A 15,435-nucleotide genomic window follows, 5' to 3' on the forward strand; every position below is an offset into this window, starting at 1 on the left:
TTAAGTGATATTTAAGGAAGGCTCATTCTCTTTGACAGTTTAGTGACATGATCTGTGAGCAGGAAAAAATAATGTCATGCTGTCAAATCAAAGATGAGAAGATTACTTTAAATATTACCTATTTTAATAGCGCTCAGAAAGTTTGCAAAAATGTAGACAAGTATATTCTGTGTTTTATTATTATATAATAATATTTCTAGGTAGGCTTTAGGCAAATATGTACAAAAATGTCCATGTACTTATCACCTGGTAACAGAAGAATGGTGTTATGAAAAGATAGTTTACAAGGATTTGTTATTGCTTACTCCTTGAAAACTTTTTCCTATCTTTATATGGATTTTCATTATTGTGAACATCAGTTGCAGTGTTCTCTTCATATTATTTAAGCTTTTGATTTATGCACTGAAAATGTTTAGCTGTGTTCATCTAAAACCCCATTACAGTATACAGGTTTTTTTTATATCTCAAGCCCTGATATAAAACTGCAATATATATTTTTAGTATCTGCCTGATTAAAATGTATGGAAAAGTTTACTATTAAATACAGGCATAAGGTTTTTATTCATTAAACATGGAAGTTCTCTGTGCTTCCATTTTAAATTATATTAATAGTGTTTGTGATTGTTTTATATAACTTGAATTTTAAAAAAGCTTTAGTGTTATCATCATCACCATCAAACGTAGTGCTAATTGTAATAGCAGCAGCAATAATTTGCTTTTGAGTTTTACCAGTATGCTACCTTGATAGCAATAATGTTCTTCAATTACTTATTACTTATTGGTAAATTTTCTGATCACACGCATTATATTTGAAGCATAATTCATATTCAGAGTACTGTATGAATGTAGCTCATATATACTTTATGCAGGCAGTATATCAAAAAATTTATGGCAAGCCCTTGTTTACTAAAATAACTTAAAATATGCCTTACAGCATTCTGAACCATTAAGCACAGGAAAGCTACAGTGGGAAGAATTCCGTAAGTTGTTCTGTATGACCTCTGCAGCACTGAGCTTTCAAGCTCTGTGCCAAAACACGTTTGAAATTTAGGCCAGCGTGGAGATTCTCTGTTGCCTTTGGTACTATAATATTAAGTGAAAACAAGGATAGCAGCAAAGATGGTTGCTGAGAAATGCTTGTTTATGTTGCTTCTCCTAAAATACTGCTGCCAGAAGATATGATGAGGTAGTATATAGATGGGTGGAATTTCTCTTTCTGTTACCATAGGATGGGCTATCTCAAATTGAGATGCTTATTGGAGTGTGCAAAAGGAATACTAACGTCAACCATAATCATCACCACCACCACAACAGTTGTCTTGAGTTCAAATATTTTTCACTCACAATGAGCTGTTTGATCATTTTTTAATATTTCAAACAAGAAACCAAATGTTTCAGACTTGAAACACAGGTGTTAGAGATTTGAAACATTTTGAAAATGATTGTAATATTTGAAATGTGAAACAGATGTTTGAAATTCAAATCTGAACAGATCAAATACAATATGAGCAATTGAGAATGTTTTCTACATCACAAATGTATAACTAGGTCAATACATGCCTTTCAGACTAAGTTATCATTTGGATTTTGTACTTCTCCAATTTGCTCAAAACAGCAACAATTAAAAACTATATTTTGATATGCAAGAAGTTTAGAAATGTATTGGAAGGAAGTGCTTTTAAAATATGCAAACTTTCATGCGGCTTTTAAAGATTCCATTTCTTTATGTGAAAATAGAATGGAACAACTTTATAACTGGACACATGCAGAAGTGGGATGGATTAGAAAAAGAATAATCTGTCCAACCCATGGATGTAGTTATACTTTCTTTACAATTATTTCACTATTGAAAATGTCAGTAAAAATTGAGAGAAAACCTTCTCTGTTCCCAGAGAGAAGAGGGATATAAAATAAATCAGTGGCAATGATGAGATTCAAATGGAAGTTGAAAAGTTTAAGATGACAATTACTTGATAGAAAGAAGGGTGGAAGGCAGAATTGTATGGTTTTTAAAAAATTTTCTTTCTTATCTTTTATTTTCTATATTTGTTCTTGTTTGTTTTGTATATTTTATTACATTAAAAATTTCTAATTAAAAAAATAGATTCAACTGGAAATTAAAAGATTGTCTGTCACTATAATTTTCAATATGAAGTAAAAAAAAAACCCAGTAACATAGTCCTAAATAGGAAATTTTAAATTAAAGGCACAGGGTGATAGAAAATCTTCAGTAGGATTTGCCTATCCATATTGGCCACAGTGACCATACAATTGCTTTCTATTCCTAAAAATCACCACAAATAAAGTCCTGGAAAGCACTGAATGGGGAAAACATCAAACATATTGAAATGTGTTAAAAAGAGTCTCACGAAATTGGTATTCTGTATTTAAAAATGAGTGAGCGCAGGATTGGAAAAAAGAACTATTGTGCAAGTAACCCACCTTATGATTTACTGATTTGATCAACAGGAAAGTTTTGAAAGAGATCTCTGTGGGGAACCTTAAGCCCAATGAAACAGTGGAAGCAAATTTGGAAGCCCAGCTGTTGTCCAGGCTAGACCATCCAGCCATTGTTAAATTCTATACAAGTTTTGTTGACGGAGAGAGTTTTTGCATCATCACTGAATACTGTGAGGTGAGACCTGTGTGCTATTTTTCTTAAGAGCTGCTGAATGAATGTCCATAAAAAGTTTTAAGGACACTCCACCCCCCACCCCCCACCCGTTTCAGGATTCTTATTATTCATTTGCTAAAATGCTTACTCTGGAGTTCCATTTCCTAAGAGAACCTTGTGAGAGAATCCAGTGCATGTTTACAAAATGAGCTGGCTGAGACATTGTGCACTGTAAAATTAGGCATGTCTATATTGGAGCTTCTTGTTCCCTTGGCTGTATTTTATGTTCTTCAAGAATATAAATAACCGAATAGAGTTATAGAAAGTTTATGAGATGATGGTCCATTAAGAAAATAGGTATTTTCCTGCACACTTAGGAGCTGACAGCCTGAATGCATGAGGGCAATGTCAATTAATGCAGTTGCTGTAATGACTGAGCTGCCTTCCTCTTCAATTAGTTAAGGATAATGCTGTCTTTGCTGGGAGACTAAGTGAGGAGCCACAGGAAGCAGCATAAGAGCTGCTTTGCCAGTGAAGAGGGTAGTTTGCTTCTGGCCTTGATGTAATTATATCTTTCTCTCCTCCAACCCTCAGAATCAGTAGGACAGGAAAATTTAAAAATTCTGCCTCTAGTTCATGCTGAGGCTGCAGCGAGTTGGCAGGTCTGTGGATATGGTGAGGACTCTACCACAGAATCTCCCTCCATCAATAAGTAACTATAGGATTGTTCTGCCTTGACCAGATTAGATGCAGCAGTTCTATGCATAGTTACATCATTCAAATAAAAAAAATGAGAGTGGATATCTGTTCATATGCCAAAGACTTTCATTACTTTAATCTGTTTTTCCCAAGCCCTTCCTACTTTTACAAGGATGCACTACATGACTGATTTCATCTGCTTTGGGATTCATCAGATGTGGGTAGCCAGATGTCAATACTATGGAGTTCAAGCCTTCAGCTGGGAATTGAACTCACAAACTTTTGCACATCATGACTGTATACAGTGCATTAGCTTCATGAGTTATCTAGGTCCTAGTGTTAGGCTTTTGAATTGCACAGAGTAGTCACGGAGCTAAAACTATACATAAATGTGATTTAACATTTGTTAGTAAAAGTAATTGAAAAAACTCTGATTGTATCCAGTACATTTCTTTCCATTAACTTTAATGAATTAAGGTGTAATGCTTCCATCAGAATGTACATTTGCTCCTGTGTTTCAGGGTCGAGACCTTGACTTTAAAATTCAAGAATACAAAGGAAGTGGCAAAGTATTTCCTGAAAGCCAAATAATAGAATGGTTTATACAATTATTACTTGGAGTAAACTACCTGCATGAAAGGTACTGTAATTTGATTTGTCATGGTGTAAATTGAAGCTAAGTTTTCACTGCTGGATTGCTGATATAGAGCAAACATTTTAACAGCGTGTTGAATAGTTTTTATTTGTCTCTAATATGAAATTCTGTTCAGCCATCTGGATTTGGATAATTAATATGTGATTAAAGGGAGTGTCCTCTTTTAAATATTTTCCAAAGTTTGCCATTTTAAACCCAACTATAATCTCAGCAAAGATTACTATAAGATATCAAATATATTGGCAAGACATTTTTAGCTTATTTCCTAAGAAAACTGATGTGAATGTGCAAACTATACCATTTTCCAAATGGGAAAACATCTCTTTTGTCTAATTATTATTGTGAAAGTGAAAATTATTTTATTGTCCAAATGGGAAAAAATAGCCATCTCCTTCAGATACATTTATTTTAGGCTGTGCGAAAATAATTGAGTCTTTTCCATGCTTGCATGATATTGATTTCTAAAGTAAGCTTTCTTGGATAGACCAATCAGTCCAGATTATCAACATATTTACAGCTAGTTTCAAATGTTGCTAACCAACCACAGTACACACTCAGAACATGATTTCTTCTCATCTCAAATCAATCTGATATAGGTATAACCGAACTATCTGGGAGCTGGTGATTGGAAAACCAGCAAAACCGCAAAGCCCTGCATCTCTTTTTTTAAAGCCGGGGTAGGGGGACTACTTAGAACCTCTCTGTGTGCCTGATGACCATTGGCTCAGTTGAAGGGATAGTCCTTCCTCTGCAGCATAGTCAATGAACTGCTGAGGTTAGCCTGCAACAAACTGAAATGTTCCACCCCAGATGGACAGGAACACTCAAGACAATACAACAGGGAAAAGTGTACATTGGAAAAGAAGCAGAAAAACCACCCTGAGGTCACCTTGAAGGTGAATGGGGGATTAGTAGAAGACAACATTGTCTGTTACGGCACTCCAGAAATGGTTGCTTCTGCTTTTGGCAATGGAGCCGTAAGTGCAGGTTACCCTTAACATATGTTCATAGCAACTAACCTTTCCACGACAGTCAACTTTATTCTGCTTTAGTTGGTGGCTTGCCTCAAAGAAGCATTTAGCTATTTTTTTACCTCAGATTCATAATACTGAAGAAGTGACCATCATATTTTTCTAATAAAATATATTTTCTATTCTCTAAGCAATTGATGCCAATTGCTACTTAAAAGCAACCAAGGAATAACTGATAGATTCTTAAATTTGGGGTTATATTCATGCATGGGGCTGGAGAGAGTACCCAGAAAGTGAGATTGCTTGAAGGAAAACAGAAAAGGAAGAAACTGCTATAAAAGTTGCAATTTTAAAAATTAAAAACATGCATTTTGCTGAATAATAATAATAATAATTCCAAAATCCATCAACTGGCACAAGCTCTTTGGTGATCAGTAGGCGCATAGAAATAGGTCATTTAAGCCTTGGGTCTGCAAACCAATAAACTCCAGATACAACCAGACTAGGCCCTCAGCCTATAAACCCATGGCTTTTTATGATGTTTTGCTTCACATTTATCAAATTGTGCCTCAACCCTAACTCTGAAATAGTAGATTCTAGTTTTGTTTTATCCTGATCTTTGGATTTTTCCTAATTCTTGTTTTGGATGGAATAGCAGATGGAGATATTTTAATTTAAAAAAAAAAGTTCCTTAAGGCAAGAGTTGAAACCTTCTTCTTCCCACAATCAGTTCATTGTTCCCATCTCATCTTGCTTCGCAGCTTAGATTGTTCCCCACTGAACCAATATTTTTGCTATCCAAAGATTGGCCATGCTCAACTTTCAAGATTTCTTTTTGTTCTGCTTTACTCCATAGCACTTTAGCAAACCTCAGTCCTTATTAAGTTAGGTCCATATAGCTGCTTGTTAATTTCAGTAGAAACAGTATAACCATGATAATAAAGGACTGCTGCTCCATTGTAACCAATCCGTATTAGATTGTGATGACTTGTAGCAGTCCATCCAATTCTACTCTCCCCCCAGAATACTCTCCCCCCAGAGATGAGGCAGGCCCCTACCCTCCCAATTTTTTGGAGGGAATTGAAGACTTGGCTCTGCCAACTTGCGTGGGGCAAGGAAAGATACAATCAACCCTGGGGATGGCTGGCGTCTTGACGACACTCCGAGTTTATTAACACCTAATTAAATCAGCCTCTTGGAAGTACCGCATAGGAAGTTTGTTTTTTTAGAATATTTTAATTAATTAATTAATATTTATCTATTAATGTTTATTCTGTTTTTACTGTAAACCTCCCAGAGTCACTCTGCAGTGAGATGGGCGGTGACAAATTTGAAATCTAAATAAATAAATAAAAAGTTGCTAGTAATGTGTTTAGGATTGCAATCCAGAAGCAACAGTATTAATACATTTAGGAGAAATATTTAAGTTTTATAACATAACAAGAAACTTTGTAACAATAACTAATTGTTCTTTTTCACATCACTGAAACAATGTTTTCTTTTTTATTTTCAGACGAATACTTCATCGAGATTTGAAAGCTAAGAATATTTTTTTGAAAAATAATCTGGTTAAAATTGGTAGGATATAAAAAAAATCTTACTATTTATTTCTCCAGGGGCACGGAGAGCAATAATACATTGGGTATACATCTAGGGATTGGGAGAAAAAAAAAAGTCCATGAATACAGGCTCCAAGCTGTCCCATAACTCACTGGGCAATAGAAAATGATGGCAAGGTAGATGAAATTGAAGGATGCTGTCATTACAGAGGCCCAACAATTGTTTGAATGTTAATTCCATGCTTAGGCAGAGAAGTACAAATTCTTACTACTTTTCCCTGTCCAGGTTTACTTCCTCATAGACTTCCACGCACTTTTCTTTTAGTCAAACATCAGCCTGGGGCCAGATCTTGGCTTTGAAGTATATTCAACAGGCTGAGACTGCATCTCTTTATTTTAAAAGCGAACCTTACCAACATTCCTGTAGGAAATGAATATTATATTTCATAATATGATGTTTTTTTAAAAAAATCCCAAGATACAGTACAAAAAAACTAAAACATAGCATCATGCCATCTGTTATGTATTATGGGAAGATATGCATTTATCTGTTCTGTCCCAGACTGCCATAGTTATGGCTAGGTTTGCTCAAAGCCATGTACATATGGCACAATAAAAACATTGCCATAAGAGTTCCTTAGTTAGCTAAATCATGATGACATCCGTCAGTGATCAAAGCACATGGAAAGGAGGCTTTCAAAATTGTTGCACAGTTACTTTTCATACAGTTATCAAAGTGTTGTAGAATTTGTGTGTTTATTTTTTAAAATATTGTTATATACTGCAGGAAAGGCTTTTAGTTTTAAATACATTGTTACTCTGAAGAAGCACTGCCATATGAAGGAACTAAAATGGACAAATATCTGAACTCTGATACAAGGCAAATTTCTATGAATTTCTCATATTTTAGCCCAGTAAAACATATTGTTTTTGTTTTCCTTAGTGTTAAATAGAATTGAGAGCACACGTTAAATGAGAAAAAATGTCTTTCCCTCATATTTTCTTTTAACAATTGCATTATTTTTACTGTTTTTCATCACTACAAAATAATGTATAGGCTATAGTCCTATACCCATTTCTGCTGCAGTAAATCCCATTGAACTCAGTGATACTTATTTTTGCATAGAGATCATTGTGCTGTGATTTTCAAAGCAAGCCTTTGTTACATCAGACAATCAGATAATTTTGTTCTTATTTTATATAGCTCTGGTTTTTTTTTTTTAAAAAAAACCCTGATTAAGTTCTGAATGTGCATAAATGGTAGCCCTTTTTAAAAACATGCTGCTTTGGGGATAAAAACTTATTCTGTGAATGGAAGGCAGATATGACAACTGTTTTATTCACAATATTAGTGACTGTGAATGCACAGTTTATGAGAGTGTTACTGGGAGCCCCCATGCCTATGAATAATTCTTACAACTATGCATTTGAATTAAAAGAATTTCCAATCATAGTTAGCTAGCTTAGCTTAGTTTTAGTTTTTTTACTTCATTGGCTGTTTTTCTACCAGATTACTAAATATTAAACTTTTCTTTTTAAGGGGACTTTGGAGTTTCTCGCCTCTTGATGGGATCCTGTGATTTAGCAACTACTTTTATTGGGACACCTTTCTACATGAGCCCAGAGGCATTGCAACATCAGGGTTATGACACAAAATCAGACATTTGGTGAGGAGACAGTGTTCTGTTTCAAATTTATTTCACTGCAATGATCATGCAAGCGCATAAGTTCCGGTTTCTGGGTCACAATCTGTTTCTTTATATGTTAGGCTTTATTTGTATTTTCTATGGAACTCCCCACCTCCCCAGCACACAGTTATTAGAGCAAATAGGCTGCCATCTAAGAATAATGCTTCATATGTTCTGAGGGGTTGTTAGTCTGACATCCCTTTTTTTTATACTTCTGTTTTGGGGGAAAAAAAAGGTTTTATTTTATTGTATTCTATTGAAGTATATTTTCGTGGCCCAATTTTTCTTCTGTTTGCAAATGGATTTTTATTTAGGTTATTTAATAAACTGATAAATTGTGTGAATTTTATGAAAAAAGCAGAGTATTTTTGTTGTTGCTTCTTTTAAAACTGAAGCTTTTATATGGATACCTAGTCTATTCCATCTCCTGAAAACACTGGTTTCTTGAGATAATCTTGAATAATGCAGCATGTCTAGTGATATTTCATTAAATAACCCCTACTATTTTTCACAGATAGCTTTCTGTTTCCTTTTGCTGGTGTTAAAGAAGTAAAGATTCCTGTGCTGTGCTTCCTTGCGTTTGAATGGAAATAGATTTTGTGTCACTCTTCATTGTTCCTTGCTGTATCAGGCTATCATTGAAGGAATAAAATACTGAAAGGTTTCAAAAATATGGACAAGACAGACAGAAGGCATTAAAGGAAAGACCTGGTTTCTGTAGAGTTATCACACAAACAGGCTTGCCTGCACTACTTAATCTATTGAAAGTTATAGTTCATCACTCAGGAATGGTGCACATACAGCTGTGTCTTGGAGTGAAAATTGAACTAGCAATAAGAAAGAAGTCACACTTGAGTCACCGCTGGTTTTACAATATCAAATTAAATAATGAATTAGCAGAACCAGTTCCAGGTTTTGAACCAATGTTATTTTGTTCTAACCCGTACTTAGCCCAAGATCAGTACCTCCTGCAAACTCTACTGTGACCCTGGGGTCTTAGTGAGAATTACTTCTGCTTTTGCAGTTCAATTAAATAGGCGCCACTTTTTGTTTGTATTATTATTTTCTTCTATATTATTCATCCTTATTTTTATATAAAAAGCAGTTTTAAGAAGTGCTTTATAGACAATATTTAGGATTATAGCATTATCCTAAAAAGTAACACCGTCTCCAACTTGTTTTGCCTTCTATCTGGCAGATTGCTTTTTCTTCCCAAGTTTGACCCTGGAGAAGAAAAGGAAGTCTTAGCTTTAACATAACACTTCCCAACTGTGCTTGATGCTATGTTACATGGTAGCTGTGAACGGACATCATGCTAAATCAGGATTGTATTAATCCTTTCAATAAACAGGATTATTTGCACTTGACTGCTCCTGCTAGTAAGGCAAGGCTAGTAAACTCTAGGAGTTCCACCTTGCTTTGTTTCTCTTCTCTGAAGGCAAAATTTGGTGTTTGGTTTGGCTGCGGATAATTCCAAGAGACCCCAGTTCACTTATTATGCTAAAGAAATCACAAATAGATCTATCTGGAATAGTCAGCACTGGCTAGTGTAATATATTTGTTTATTACATTTCTAGGCTACCTAACTCCAAGCAATGGGCGGGGGGGTTCACAAATTTAAAAGAAACAACATCAAATTAAAAATAACAACAATCTGAGGGAACAACATACCATCCATCCACATCGCCCTCCAATTGGAAGGGGTCTACCCAAATATCCTAACCCAAGGCTTGGGGGAAGTGTCAGGTTTTTAAAAAACCGCTTGAAGGTGGGCATATAGGAGCTATTCATATTTCTGGGGGGTGCTATTCCAAAGGAGAGATGCAGTGGAACTGAAGCAGTGGAGTAGCATCTACCAAAACTTTGCTAATTCATGAATAAGCCATATTTTTTTTACAATTTTACCTATGGAATGTATCTTTACCTTGCTCATGCACTCAGTTCTGATCACAAAAAAATAATAATAAAATCTATTTTATTATTCATTTTTCTGAATTTCTGCTGGGTGTGATTTTATAATTTGGAGAAAGTATATTTTATTTTTAACTGTAGGAAAGTTATCATTTCTTATCACCACGACTACAAGATAAGAAACGTGTAAGTACTCACAAGGCACTGAATTTAGAATTACTTCTTGTCCTTGAATCATTTTTATCTTGCATTCTAGGTCACTTGGATGCATTTTGTATGAGATATGTTGTTTGGATCATGCATTTACTGGTCATAGTTTTCTGTCCATTGTTCTAAAAATTGTAGAGAGCAAAACACCTTCTCTTCCAGAAAGTTTTCCAAGGGAACTTGATTCTGTCCTACATAGGTAGGTGCCTTTGTTTCGTCTTCGTTTGTTTGTTTCTTTCCCCTTAACACTTTTTGTTAATGCAAATATTGATTCATTTCATTTTGTTTATATTTCAGTATGCTGAATAAGGACCCTTCACTGAGGCCGTCAGCTGCAGAGCTTTTAAAAACTTCATACATTGATGATCAGTTACAGGTATTTGGAATGACTTATTAGGTATGCTTAAAAACAGTTTTTATTTTTTTAAAAAAGGTCACTGTATTATATAAAAAACTGAAACCTATAAACCACAAAAGTACAATCATAAGTAAGGTTGCTCAGAAATACCAGTGAAATTCGTGAGAATTGTATCCAAGTCATTGATGTGTAAGATATTTGATCGAATATTCAATGAAGAAGGATCTGTATTATTATAAGACGAAGTGGCTATGTTGCTATAAGATGAACTGGATTTTTAACAGTCTGCATTCATATTCTGAAAATTCTACCTCCAATAAAGTTAAAACTTTTCATTTCATATGCTTAGAATTTGGTACAAGTGAAATAGGGGTTATCTGCCATTACTAGTTCAAATTTTCTGAAGGCTAGTTAGATTTCTCTCTCACAAACACACTCCTACACAGAGAGAGAAGACAGGCAGACAGACCGGGAGGGAGAGATCCCCTCCCCCAAATAAAAAAAGGCAGAGCAATTTTAAAATACTGACACAACTCACTAGTTGGAGACTTTTTTTTCCTCTCTAGGGAGAAATATATTTTGGATTTTGATTGCTGGTGCGGCATTTAAATATTTGGAACATCTCCAAGATCGTACTTCTATGCTTTTGATTAAAGTTCATATCAGTATCAAGCTGATAAGTGCTGAAAAGGCCCACTTTATTGCAAGTAAAGTCCTGGGAAACAAAATAACATGGCAATTATACACCATGCATGTAAAAACCATCCTTTAAAATAATCGGGAAATGCTATAACAAAAAAAAAAACAAAGTGGCATTTGCAGAACAGATTGCAATTGACTAGAAATGATGGCATTTCTTATTATACTGCAATCAAGGGCCTTTGCCCCTTTTAGAGAAAGAAATTATAGCTGGTGAAAAAAATAGGAAAAAGGGCTAAAGCAAAATGTATTAGTATTTATTTTTCTTTCCTAAGACATATACACATGAGATCTGTGGAGGAAAGTAGCTGTTAAATTTAGAGTAATATTTTAAAAATTCATTTGGGATTCTCTAAACTTAATCTACATAGTGGTCCTTTCCCCAACAGTGAATTTTGAGAATCTTACAATATAATGATACTGCAACTCCTATGTGTTTATTTTTATTTGTATCTCAGACTGAAACTTCTAATTTCTGTCCAGGATATCAAAAAATAAATACATGCTTTCTTATCCTCAGTCCTAATTCTAAATTCTTTATTTAAATTTATAGTTGTCTTGAAAAAATTAATAACTTGATTTCAATAGCTCCATCTCCTTTCTTCTCCATCATTTTTCTTCCTCCTCAAAGCTTGCTTTCCAACCAGTTTTTCAAGACATGTACATAATCCCGAGGTTGTCAGATATCTGTTAGGAAAAAAAATCTCTAAACTGTTAACCCTCTCTTCCAAGTCCTGTTTTCAAGAGAACTTTAGCATATTTCCAGAATAAAATGCACTGGAGTTTTAAGGCAAAATATCCACACTCTTGTGCTTTTAACAGGAAATAAAATAAAATAAAATAAAATAAAATAAAATAAAATAAAATGGACTATATTCCACATATTCCAGGTTCTTGGATTATTTTAAAGTACAAAGCTCCTCTATGTATGTGTTTAATGCATCCAATATATAGCCATTTAAATAGGAGAAGGAGACAGATAGAGGAACTGACCTGACTCTTAAGTCTTATTTCTCTCCTTACTGCTCCATAAGTGGGAAACACTTATGCTTATTTTGCCATGCCAAACATTGAGTTCAGAGGCTAATTTTTAGGAATGTAGAGAACACCCACAGTTTGCCTCAATGAGCCTCAATGAGATACTTCACCTTGTGGAAGTATGTTTCACTTTGACACAGCAAAGTGTTTTGCGGAGGTAAACCTCTTCACCTCAACCAAGGATAGAAGCTGGACCCACCCATGTGAAGCAGCTGCTCTGCTTTGCTAACAGTTGCTTCTGCCTTTGCAGTTTGGGGGTGGGGGAAGAGCCCTTGGATCAGGAACAGTTGTCCAGGGAAGGAGAATATGAGTTAAGCCAGGGTTCCTCAACCTCAGCAACTTTAGGATGGGTGGACTTTAACTCTCAGAATTCCCCAGCCAGTTTAAATGAGATATAGCAGATTCATTTTGAATAAGGCCATCAATGGTTGTATAATGGTTTTAATTAATTCATTAATTTGTATAGCCGCCCATCTGACAAGTGTAAGTGTAAGGGTGGCTCACAAGGACATCCCAATCCCATGCTACGTAGGGCTTCATAGATCATTATCAGCATGTTGAATTGCATCTAGAAGGACACTGGTAGCCAATGTAGCTCACAGAGCAGAGGTGTAATGTGCACTGCAAGAGGAGTGCACATAACTGCCTGCACTGCTGCATTTCACACCAGCTGCAGCTTCCCAGTGCTCTTCAAGGGCAGCCCCACATAGATCATATTAGGGTAATCCATTTGGGAGGTAACCACGGCGTGAATGACACAGAGAGAGAGAGCCTCCCAGTCCAGGAAAGGGTGCAACTGGCGTGTAACATGCACCTCTGCCAAGGCCCTCCTGGCCATGGCTGCCACCTGCTCTTCAAACAGGAATCCTGAGTCCAGGAGGACCCCCCAGACTGTGCACTGTATCTGTTTGGAGCCGTGCCACCCCATCCAGAATAAGAGATGGTACATCCCTGGAACCAGAATGCCTCCAAACTCAAAGCCGCTCAGTCTTGCCAGAGCAGAGCTGAAGCCTGTTATTTCCCATTCAAGCCCCCACCCCCAGCCTTCAGACACTGAGACAGGACATCAACAGCATTGCTTAATTTGCCATGGGTGGAGATGTAAACCTGGGTATGATCAGCACATTGATGATACCTCACTCCATGACAACGGATGATCTCACCCAGCGGCTCCATGTAGATGGGGGGGGGGAGAGAGAGAGAGAGAAGAAAGCACTGAATCCTGCAGAATTATAACGTTTCACATAAAATCTCCAGTGTCAGGGGCAGCATGCCACTCAGTACCATGTGCCAATATATACAGTCGATCAGAGAAAAGGCCATTGAGCTACTAAAGGCCATTAAGGAAAGAGAACTTTAGTCTAATTCAGCAGGGATGTTCTTTGGAGATTACCTACTTCTTCCCTCTGCTAAGTGCAGAATCTGCTAGGCTGAATGCAACTTCTGTGTAGCATAACATGAATTCGCTTTGTAAAAGACCCAGAAATCACGAAACATTTCTGTGTAAAAAAAAATGTAAATTGTAACAATTCCTGTTTTCTCACAGATTATGAAATATAAACACACAAACGTGATCACAAAGGACTGGATATTTAATTCCCAGGAAGAAGCTGTTCATATAATGAGTGCTGTGTGAGTATGGGATTATTAGAGTTTTATAAAAGCTAAACCAAAATGGACTAACTACCAAAACGAAATAAAAAAGAAATTCATTCCCATGTATAGGTCATAATTTGTACGTATCTTTTGCCTCCCTCCCCAAGAAAACTCTTTACAGAGGATTGTAGGCATTAATAATACCATCAATTAATTTCCGATAACAAAGGTAATTGTGACATTTTTCTATGCCAATATAAACAGCACATTCTGTTTACATTATTCATGTCTTAAACTAATTTGAATAATACCAAAACACAATGGTGTAATATTGAACAAAGAGGGTAATTAAATTCTTATCTCTTTGGGTTTTAATTGGATCTGGCATTCTGTTTTCTTCTAACCCTAGTTTACAGTTTAATGCAGTTCCGTTCCATTAATCATCAATTACTGCTTTATTCTGCTGTGGCAATTATTTCTTTTGCAGTTTCCTTGCCTGCTGGAAGCAATGTTAATTGTCTTCAATACTAATGTAGCTACATTTTATTTTTCAAGATAGTTGGACATTGGTAAGGAAACAAAGCAATAGGTAGTACAGAAATCTCAATCTTTTTATTTTACTTGACAGAAATGCAGAGTCCAAGTATTATTTGGTTTACTAATGAGTAGCAAACAAGCAGAAGTGTGGCTTTAGCAAGTCAGCTGACTTTTATAGTACATTTCTATTCTAGTCTTTTGCTTGCTTTTTTCTCTAACCCTAACCGTAATCCTAACCCTTATTTTCTATGGTTTGCTGCTAAATCATATCTATCAATCAGTCAATCAAATTTGGCAACTTTAAGATGTGTGGTCTTCAACTCTCTGAATTCCCAGAGGAATGGCTGGCTGGTTAATTCTGGGAGCTGAAGTCCACAGTCTTAAAGTTGCCAAGTTTGAGAAAGACTGCTGTACAGAATCCCTCTCTCTTTCCAATCCTGATGTTTTAAATGCATCAACATTCTATCTGATCAGAATCTAGAAACTCTTTTAGCAGTTCTAAATTCTTAAGCCCAATAGCATTATCAGAGAGATTTGGCTGCTACAAAAATTGCTCTAGAGCTTTAACTTATTTCTTTCCTATTTTGAAAAGGAAGTTTGCATGAAGGAATTATAGCATCACAGAACTAGGCGGGGATCCCTTAGCCTATCTAGTTCAACTTTTTGCTGGATGCATAAGCACTGAGGATGTGGCAACAGGAAGCAACCACATGTTGCTACTTCTTTAAGACATCCTTAAACAAGTATTTTCCTGAGCCATATGGCCACTATAGGAGCCAAGGTAAAGTCATGGCTTCTTTAAGGAACAATCAACAGATAGAAAGAGAGTGCTGATGCTGCACCTGAAGCATCCTTGACCACTCTGGTTCTAAGTATTGCATATCATTGTTGGGTGCCTAGATT

At 35.8% G+C, this 15,435-nt stretch overlaps 1 protein-coding gene across 1 annotated transcript in view; it reads left to right on the forward strand.

The window, feature by feature from the left end:
• Positions 1-15,435, forward strand: part of NEK11 (NIMA related kinase 11) — a 91,993-nt gene that overhangs the window by 29,350 nt on the left and 47,208 nt on the right. The window contains exons 3-9 of the mRNA XM_088150895.1: positions 2,470-2,635; positions 3,835-3,953; positions 6,453-6,517; positions 8,039-8,165; positions 10,354-10,503; positions 10,602-10,680; positions 13,946-14,031. Of these exons, the coding sequence (XP_088007021.1) occupies positions 2,470-2,635; positions 3,835-3,953; positions 6,453-6,517; positions 8,039-8,165; positions 10,354-10,503; positions 10,602-10,680; positions 13,946-14,031 (792 nt within the window). The remainder of the gene's footprint in view (positions 1-2,469; positions 2,636-3,834; positions 3,954-6,452; positions 6,518-8,038; positions 8,166-10,353; positions 10,504-10,601; positions 10,681-13,945; positions 14,032-15,435) is intronic.

Source organism: Python bivittatus, unplaced genomic scaffold (genome assembly GCF_059951505.1).
Source record: "Python bivittatus isolate LINGU-HERP-01145 unplaced genomic scaffold, Pbiv_v1 ctg000610_np1212, whole genome shotgun sequence".
In the NCBI taxonomy this organism is placed as follows: Eukaryota; Metazoa; Chordata; class Lepidosauria; order Squamata; family Pythonidae; genus Python; species Python bivittatus.